The following is a 10,121-nucleotide window of genomic DNA, read 5'->3' as shown; positions in this document are numbered from 1 at the left end:
ACTCCTGGGCTCGAGGGACCCTCTTGCCTTGACCTCCCGAATAGCTGGGACTACAGGTGCATGCCACCATGCCCAGCATGACCATCCATTCTTTTTTAAAGAAAATTTTTGATCCACGGTTGGTTGTCTCAAAAGAGACACTAAGACAATCGTTTTAAGGAATAGTTATAAATATCACATAATATATAATGTTCACTATACTTTTAAAATGTAGTCATCTAAATGAGACCATTTTAGAATATGGTAACAATCTTTTTTTTTTTTTTTTTTTTATTTAACCCTCATTTACTTAGCACCCAACAGGTAGGTGCAAGGTACCATGAGACATCTTTTCAGTTAGTAGGAAACTCAGTGGCTGAGAATTCTAAGTCATTTTGTCACAAAAGGCTAGTCATTTAATCTTTGTGTTTCAAATTCCTATTTTATAAGAAGGAAGCCAGACTCATACTATTTCATGAGGATACAGCAAAGATTTATAATGTTTTATTAAATGCTAAGTTTCTTTTCGCACTGAGACAGAGACCCTCACCCAATGTTATCTGGCAAAAGCAGAGGTCAGTAAATTAGGCTGGCTTAACCCTTTTGTGGCCTGGATTTTTGTTTCTTGGCAAACTAAGGGGTAGATATTTTTAGGTAGAAAAGCCTTGCCTTTTAAGGTAAAAATATGAATTCCTGTAAGATATTAATCATGATCATCAAGTTTCATAGGCACGGTGGATATTCTTTTGATGGCAGCAATGACAAAGTTCCTTACGGAATGAAATCAAAGCATGTGGGATTAGATTGTAAATGAAGAATAGCATGTACTCACACGTGCGATTGTAAGATTCATGACAGGTACGGGCAATTTCAGCCCCGAGTTTAAGGTAGTGTTGAGCCAGGCTTTCGGGAGCTCCATCAGCCCCGAGCGCAAACATGCCTCCAGCAAAGCAGGTCAGGTGGCCCATCTTGTGCTCCAGGAGGCCCCCTTTCCACTCTGCGATGTAAGTGAGACCACTGCTAGACTTGCGAATCAAGTGAGTCTCGATGGCCTTAAAAAAAAAAAAAAAAAAAAGCCTTATTGTTTTAAATATTTTGTAATCTCTTCTCAAATTTATACTAAAAACACAGTCAACATTAAAAAGTAAAGAACAAAACATGACTCACAATTTGAGTTTCACGTTACAAATCTAATTCAACCTGAAATTTTATGCTATTGCTTTCTGTTTTCTTTCTCTAGTCTATGCCTTATTTGTTTGGTTAGTTAGAATTAAGGTTACTGGGTCAGCCCAGTTGGTTTTGCTTGGTTCCATGACCAAACACTTGTATTCCTCATACCCCAAAAGCTGCCCCCTTCTCAAAGACAGGCCACTGGTGCAGTGGAAATAGCTGGTTTAGAGCATTTTCATTTTCACAAATGGAGAAACAACACGAAGCCCCGACCCTAATGTGGATGAAGAACAGAACATATTTGTGTATGAGATGCAGGCTGGTGGCATTACTGTCCCTTTCATTTCCTTAGGCTCTGAGGGTGGCAAAACAGAGTGGCAAAGAGGAGCTGTTCTGGAGTCAGAGTACTTGGCTTCAAATTCCAGCTCTGACACTCTCTGTAATTTGTGGGGGTGGGTAATTTGCTTACTATATCCCTAAATCTCAGCATCCTTATCCATAAAATGGGAATGATAGTATCTCCTAAGAGTCCTCTGCAACATTTTCTTTAAACAGCAGTCAAGTACTGTAAGTGGCTGTTGACAAAGATCATTTAATCACTATCATTTATATCGCCAAGGGGTAACACTTGAATCATGTTCCTTCCTAATAATTCTATTAAAAAATAAAGTAGTGGCTCATGCCTATAATCCCAGCACTTTGGGAGGCTGAGATCAGAGGATTGCTTGAGGCTTGGAGCTCAAGACTAGTTTGGAAAATAGTGAGACCCCGTCTCTACAAAAAAAACTAAAAAAATTAGCCTGGCATGGTGGCTCATGCCTGCAGTCCCAGCTACTCGGGAGGCTGAGGTAGGAGGATCAATTGAGCCCAACAGTTTGAGGTTGCAGTGAGCTATGATTATGCCACTGCACACTAACCTGGGGAACAGAGTGAAATCCTGTCTCATTTAAAAAAAAAAAAAAAGCTCACTAGTATACAGTGAAAAAAAAAATACAGAATAAAGATCTTTACATTTGGGAGAAATAATCATGTTTACAAAAATGATTTAGAAAACATCTTTTATTTCTGTCCCAAGACTATTGGTATTACTTTAAACTAGACAGAGAAATAAAATAAGCCTTATATTTTAAAAAGCAAAAATGAAGTGTGTTTGGGATTGCTAATTTCCAATTACTCTAACAGAAAATGCTTACCTCTTCCCCCTGCCCAACTACTTCATAGTAGGAAATAGGAAGGACCGTGTCTATACCTAGACACTGCTATCAAAAAGAGGAATTTTTAGGAATAGTAGACACAGAAAAAACTTGTAATAGAGAAGAATGAATGAAAATGAATATACAAGCAGATAAAGCCTTTCCTACCTTTATTAGAAATAAGCAGATGAAACCAATACAGTATGAAATAAATGAACATACTACTGTGCTCATTAACTGTGGTTAAGCTAATTTTATTGATGGTTTAGTTATTACATTAATATCACATTCTTATTTAATGCAACTTAACATCTTAGCTATTTATACTTCTCATAACACAAATTGCAATAAAATCCTTCAAGCAGATACTTGTTAATCACCCAAGAAATTATACTTTCTACATGGCAAGAGTAATAGCTTCTGAGCATGACTTAAAGAAACAGTATTACCCTGTTATGGATCCTAAATAAAATACTGTATTATTTTTGGCATGATTCTGACCAAGCTGCTACTTCTCAATATGAACTACACAGTGAGATTCCAAGACCTTCAAAGGAATTGTTTTGTGTGGCCATGGGAAAATGTAAATAAATAAAAAGAAGGATAAATGGTATTTAGTGGCTCTCAAAAAACTGTGTTAAGGCTCAGAGAATTAAGTAGGAAAAAAGATCACTATATATTTTGTGATTTCATCCTTATACTTGAAAAAAAATTGGTTTCATGAAGCCTTTAGAATCCTAAATGTCTGATAAATTACCTGCCCAGGTATCATTCACCACTGTGGATTCTTCATGCATTTTCCAGATAGGGCCATGACAGCCAGCTGAAAACTCAAAGTGTTTTGATATTAAATCAACCAAAGAAAACATAACACTCTGGGATTAAATGCTTTCCAAAATCCACTTGAAGCCAGTGCTGAGTAACCATATCTCCAGTAACTCAGCTACCCAGAACAATAATGTAGGGCATCCAATCCTTGGTTATGATGCCTTGATTATGATGATCTTTTAAAGTGCAACTTAGCAGAAAGAAACTTTGCTATATAAGACAACACTACTTCTCAAAATTAGAAATTGTAGCTTTGCTTTCTAAGTTGAAAATATACAATGGATTGAAAATTAGTTTCTACTATTAAGAGAAACAGGAAACACTTTGACTTCATTTATTCTTAATGGATTTTCCTATCAATGATTTATCTAAACACAATACACTAAAAGTTGTGTGGGTATTGTTTGAGAAATTGTGGAAAAATATTTCAAAGAATATTTTAAAGCTGCTTTTCGTGTAACATCAAAATCTCAGAGGGCCATTTTCAGACTAGAATAATTAAAATGTCTGCTAGTATGGTAATTAGAAGATGACAGAATGGAAACCGTAATGTATGGAGAGGAGTTCCCTAGGTTAAAACCTGAAACGTCATAGGAATGAGGAAAAATAAACCAGGAAAATGCTGCGTGGATAATATCCTAGTTTGCTGTTGATGTTCATGACATGCCTTGATAAAGCTGTCCCAAATGAAGGCCCATGTTCTAACTAAGGTGCTCTGGTTTCTCTATGTGAAGTAGTCAGGACTTGTGCTTTGCTTAGTGAAGCTCACAACTGATCTTGAGAGGAAACCAAAGTAATACTCAATCCAGTTAACCACAGCAAAGCAAGCTGCATACATATTTAAATAAATAAATCAGCCTATGTCAAAATGACCCAGATCTCTTGTTAGAAAGACTAATTTTACAATGATTATATCACTGGGATTACAAATTTCCATGTTTTTCTATGAATTATTATTTTTGATTATAAAAAATTTCTAAGCAGTCAAGAAAAAGGTCAATTTTCTGAAGACTTAACTACAACTTTACAAAATTGTCTGAGAAGCCTTGATAATAATTATTAATGATATGTGGGAGTTCCAATGTAAAATACTTATCAATCACAAAGGCACCTGATTCTGCTAAAAAATTTTGTTCTTCAAAAGCTGGGTATAAGTTCAATAATATATACAATAATTTTCTTCTTCACTTATTTACTTTCTAACTTTATTTTCATTTTTGATTGAGGCTTAATTGGAGGTTTTCCTTAGTTTATTCTTATACTGGCCACCTCCTATTGACTTTGCTAAGTAGTTTCAAAGTACCACCTGTAAATAAAAATGTCAAGGTAGTATGGAATTTCTTATTCACAAACAAATCCATGGTGGTGAAGCAAAAGGGACAGGTGTTGACACAAATTTTAGTCTGGATTTTGGTTTCACAATTTCTCTGAGGTTCAGCAACCTTATCTATAAAATTGGGTGAGTGATATCTAAAGTACTGTGAGGAAAAAAAAAAAAACCAAAAAACTCCCCTAAAAACAACCTTACTACTTCATTTAAAGTATCTACCTAACACTGCTTAGCACAAAGAAGGCAATTCAACACATATTTGTTCCCTCTGATTTCTCCTCCATTATAAAGAATTGCTGACAACTATTAATGATCTTCTCTTAAATATTGGTTTGTTCAGATTTATGTATGTGGATCTTCTTAGAGTACTGTCTATCTTTGGAGACAAGTTTACTTCACATGGAGGTAGCCACTGGGAGGGACTGTCTGTAATCTTAAGCGATTTTAACTTAGTTAATATTCAGAACACAAATTCAGGAATTTTTCCTCCATGATTTTAACTGTGCTTTTAAGGAGGGAACTCATACTCATGAAAGAAGAATACTTCTTTTTTCAGATATATGATTCCTAACTGAGGTTTAAACTATATATTAATAAAAAAACATTTAACTGTCCTATTAGACACATCAAGTATGATTACTACTGTTATAATTTTATTAGCATATATTGAACTCTACCTAACTGGAAATATTTTATAACCCATTCTTGTAGTATTCCATATTTTTAATAAAGCTTGATTGATATGCAAGTTGTAAGTTAGAAGCTGAGTGACAAAGATGATTTAAATATTGGGTTACCTGAACGGCATCAAAATACATCTTCTTAGCTTCTAGATCTGTCTTGTCAGACATTAACCATGCCTTTAGCAAATATTCATAAAAGCTGTCTCCAAGTCCTCCAACTGATACATGATCTGGAAAGAGAGGGAAATGAATTTTAGAGTGATTCAGCTTTTAATTCAGATAATGCAGCAAAATCACATTAGCGACGAGGATGCAAAACCCCATGTCAACTGCATCTCAATGTTACATTTAAATTCCAACAAATCTCTTATTTTCAGAAAGATATTCTGAAATGAGCAGATGGGCTGTTAACTAATGTGATATACTCTAAATAATTACCAGAGTAGTTTTGAAAACATGAAGATAAAAGATATGTAATCACCCCTAATTCTAAAAATCAGGTTCTCTAGTAGAAAATATGAAACTAAAATGTTTCCCAGTATATATTTAAATAAATTTTTATTGGCTTTTAGTTCTGAATACTATAAAATTCTGTCAAAGTGGCCAGGTGCGGTGGCTCACGCCTGTAATCCTAGCTCTCTGGGAGGCCGAGGCGGGCGGATCGTTTGAGCTCAGGAGTTCGAAACCAGCCTGAGCAAGAGTGAGACCCCATCTCTACTAAAAATAGAAAGAAATTAATTGGACAACTAAAAATACATAGAAAAAATTAGCTGGGCATGGTGGCGCATGCCTGTAGTCCCAGCTACTCGGGAGACTGAGGCAGAAGGATTGTTTGAGCCCAGGAGTGTGAGGTCACTATAAGCTAGGATGACGCCACAGCACTCTAGCCCGGGCAACACAGTGAGACTCTGTCTCAAAAAAAAAAAATAAAATAAAAAAAAAATTCTGTCAAAGAGATTATTTAAAATTTAAGGATCCTGGCCAGGCAGTGTGGCTCACGCATGTAATCCCAGCACTTTGGGAGGCCAAGGCAGGAAGAGTGCTTGAGGCCAGGAGTTCAAGACCAGCCTATAACATAGCAAGACCCCATCTCTACAAAATGTTTTTTTTTTTTTAATTAGGGGCGCATGGTGGTACATGACTGTAGTACTAGCTACTTGGGAGGCTAAGGTGGGAGGCTCACTTGAGCCCAGGAGTTCAAGGTTACAGTGTATGGGGCCACTGCACCCCAGCCTGGGTAACTTTCTAAAAACAAAACAAAAACAAAGAAATAAAATGTAAAAATCCAACAGTAAATCTATTAACAACCATTGAATTGTATACTCGATGCACTTATGGTATATAAATTATACAATAAAGTTGTTAAAAAGAAAAACAAAAACAAAAAAAAATAAAATAAATATTAGCAAATCTTTAAAAAACATGGCTTGCAATAAATAAAATAAGAAGCTCCTCAGGTTCTTGCCATTATTATTATTATTATTGTTATGTGATTCATTTTCTAGTGTTACCAATCTGAAGGGCCAAAAATCTATGGGGTGGGAGCAGTCTGAAAGAAGATAGGCAGAGAAAGTTTTTCCTTCTAAACTCCATTCCTACCAGCAACCCACATTGCCATTTGTTATGCCAGATCCATTACAGGAATTATCAACAATCTTGCAGCGGTAGGATAGGTATCCTCATTTTAAAAGTGAGAAAAACGAGGCTTAGAAAGGCCATCTGAGATTATAGCATTGGTAAGTGCCATCTGACTCCAGAACCCACACAGGGTCTCATGTTTGGATCTGCCTGCTCTCTACCATGTAACACTAAATGTATTCCTTTGCTTACTGCCTGAATTAATACTTTTATTTTTCAAGCATGTTTGCTTACAAACACAGACACGCAATCTATTTGAAACATTTTTCCTGGAATTCAGAACATTTGAACCTTAACAAGATAGCCTTTTTAAGTTTCACACCCCAAAACTAACTTTATTTATCTATTTTTAAAAATAAAACCTTTACTTGTTTTAATTCCATACTTACAAGTATAGAATTACTTACAAAAGTAAGTCACTATTTATGCAGCTACCAAGACACTTATTCTCCTGATGCCTACCTAATAACTCTACTTGGCTGTCTACAATGAGCACCTAAAACTGAACAGGTTGAAAACAGAATTCATTATCTTTCCCCTTCAACCTTATCTTCTGCTCTGGTCTCCATCTTCCTCTCTGCACATGTTAGAAATCAGGTAGTCGTTCCTTACTTCTCTCTCTCACTCCCATATCCAATGAGTTATCAGAGTCCACTTATCTTACTTCCTGTATGTATCTCTTGAATCCACCTATGCCTCTGTGTCCTCACCAACAGGACCCTGGCTCAAGCCACCACTAGCGCCTGCCTCTGAGCCTGCAATGGCCAATTATCCAGTTCCTGCTTTCACTCTCACAGCATGTACTATTTCAATTTAAACTAATTAAAATTAAATTAAAAAATTCCGTTCCTTGGTTATACCATTGCTCAGTGGCTAGATGTGGCCCTTGCCTACTGTACTGGACAGGGAACATACAGAACATTTTCATCATTGCGGAGAGTTCTAATGGTAGTGCCGCTCCAACATTTTCCCACATTAATGTAAGAGTAACTCTCTTAACGTGAATTTGATCACTCCTTCCTTGAAACCCTTCAACGCTGGGTCTTTGGAGACCTGGGATGTCCTGCAAGACATTTCGGTCTTCTCTGCAGCATCAGTCTTGCTCCACGTGCTCTGTGCTTGTTTGCTACACAACCTTTCTTTTGGTTTCTCAAAAACATCAGGCTCCATCCCACCTCAGGGCTTCTGTAGGCCTTGTTCTGTCTGCCTGCAGTGTATTCCAGGACCTCTTCCTCTCCTTTAGTAATTCTTACTCATGCTGCACACCTGGGATCAAATGGCACTTCCTCAAAGAAACCTTCCCTCACACTGCCACTAGGTTCCCTTGTCACATACTTTCTGAGATCACATATTTACCACACTTGCAATTTCATAATGTGGTGGAATTTTCTTCTGTCTCTTTCACAAGATCATGATCTGAGAGGGCAGAGACCAGACCTATTATGTTTCCCAGTCCACACCAGCCCCTAGAAAGTGTCTTGTGCATTGTAGGTACCCTGTAAACAACTGATGAACATAGAGAAATTCTCCTAAGTCAACAGTAATAAGGACTAGAGAAGGGACATATTTTTAAGTAGTTAAATATTCCATTTTCTTATTGCAGAAAGTTGAGCATTATAGTTTTGATTTTAACATTCATATGTATTTTTAAAATTATAAGTCTGATTCTTAAAACAGTAGTATTTGAAATGACCTTTACAATTTCCTAAATAAATCACCACAGAAACCTCTGACATTTACAAACTACATAGATTAAGTACTATCTCATCAATAATAAGCCCTGTTGGTATAAACATGATTGCAGGAGACAAACGCAAGTGATGCATGGTAGAGCAGATCACAGTTCAGTGCTGTCAGAATAACAAAGCCTAAATGGAGTAATAGAAAACGATGGCCACGATCCAGACGTGTCCCTCAGAGTTAAAGCAATGAGAGTTGAAAACTAACAGCCAGAAGCAGCTTGGTATTTTCCTCCCCTTGGGTTATGATTCTGTAATGGATGGAAGAAGCAAGTTTGAGCATTTGGAGATTTTTGTAAAAAAGGAAAAAGGGCTATATAACAATATATTTGTTTTAATTAAGTTTTGTAAGTACTATTCAGTTTTTGAGTTTTCTATTTCTTGCCTATAAAAATTTCACATTTAGGGAAAAAAAATCAAAATGAAGGAAGATAGACGAGAACCATCTTTTTGATAATTTACCATATCACTCACTAGGCTTTTCCCAGGTCTGGATGACTGTGTGAACTGGCAACAGAGTCCTGTATAAACATCTTAGTGGATGTGGGAAAGAACATGCCTGATTTTATCAGCAGGAAAGGACTGCCTATTTTTAGAAAAAACACATATAGTATTTTCCTGACCAACTGCTCTAAAGGTAAGGTATACAATATCACTCAAATATTATGCTCTTCTCTGAAGGGATAATTTGTTCTTTTTTTCAGGATAGGAATAGGTCCTGTAAAAGGATTCCTAATATCTAAAAAAAAATAGAAAAAAAACAAATAGCTAAAGAATCAAGACAAAGAAGGATTAAAATACTCAACATCTGTTTTTAAATTTTTTGTAGACTTTATCTGAATCTGAATTTCTCTCCTCAAAGCAATCCCCCAATGGTGCTAGTGATGACACTACACAAATATATATATAATAGATAGATGGATAGCTGTTATATAAATCAAAGGGTGATAAATGTTCTGTGTATTGACATGAAACCTCACAACTGGCCTCAGTGGTCACAAGATCTGCTTAAACACCAGTGACCAGGTCCAGATGCCACCTCTCAGCCACAACTGAGGAGCAGGAGCAACTGTTAAACAAGAACACACAGAATCACTATTAAAAGCAGAGGCAGAAAGATAGATCATATACAGAACTCATGAATATTCACAAAATCAAAGTAAGTAAAACACCTACTAGGTGCAAGATACTATGTGCTGGGTTAACAAATATGATAAAGACATGGTCAAAAGCTTTGGACCCTTAGGAAGGTGAGCATGCATGTGGGTCCACTGGGAAAAGGATTGTGATAGGAAACGACCCAAAGTGCGGGGCCAGGGGAGGAAGAAACAGAGGAGGAGTGGATGCTGATAAATTCCAATCAGGGTCTTGAAGAAGAAGACCTCCTGGAAGAAAGGGCAATTAAGCTGGGCTGGGCCTTGGTAGAGGAAGAAGAGAAGTAGAAGGGCTAAAGAAACAGCATGAGCAAAGACCTGGACATGGCCAAGCAGGCCTTGATTAAAAAATAAAAACAAAATGTGTCTTCCTTGCGGCTGGAACACAGGATGGGGGACGGAGGAGG

At 36.7% G+C, this 10,121-nt stretch overlaps 1 protein-coding gene across 1 annotated transcript in view; it reads right to left on the bottom strand.

Moving 5' to 3' along the window:
• The window catches only part of MAN1A1 (mannosidase, alpha, class 1A, member 1), a 206,938-nt gene that overhangs the window by 15,580 nt on the left and 181,237 nt on the right, over positions 1-10,121 (bottom strand). Inside the window, exons 9-10 of the mRNA XM_012650549.1 lie at positions 5,298-5,413; positions 812-1,031 (exon numbers count right to left, since the gene is read on the bottom strand). Of these exons, the coding sequence (XP_012506003.1) occupies positions 812-1,031; positions 5,298-5,413 (336 nt within the window). The remainder of the gene's footprint in view (positions 1-811; positions 1,032-5,297; positions 5,414-10,121) is intronic.

This window comes from Propithecus coquereli, unplaced genomic scaffold, assembly GCF_000956105.1.
Source record: "Propithecus coquereli isolate 6110/MARCELLA unplaced genomic scaffold, Pcoq_1.0 Scaffold331, whole genome shotgun sequence".
In the NCBI taxonomy this organism is placed as follows: domain Eukaryota; kingdom Metazoa; phylum Chordata; class Mammalia; order Primates; family Indriidae; genus Propithecus; species Propithecus coquereli.
Note: the sequence above shows the minus strand (reverse complement) of the source record. Positions and strands in the feature narration are given on the sequence as shown.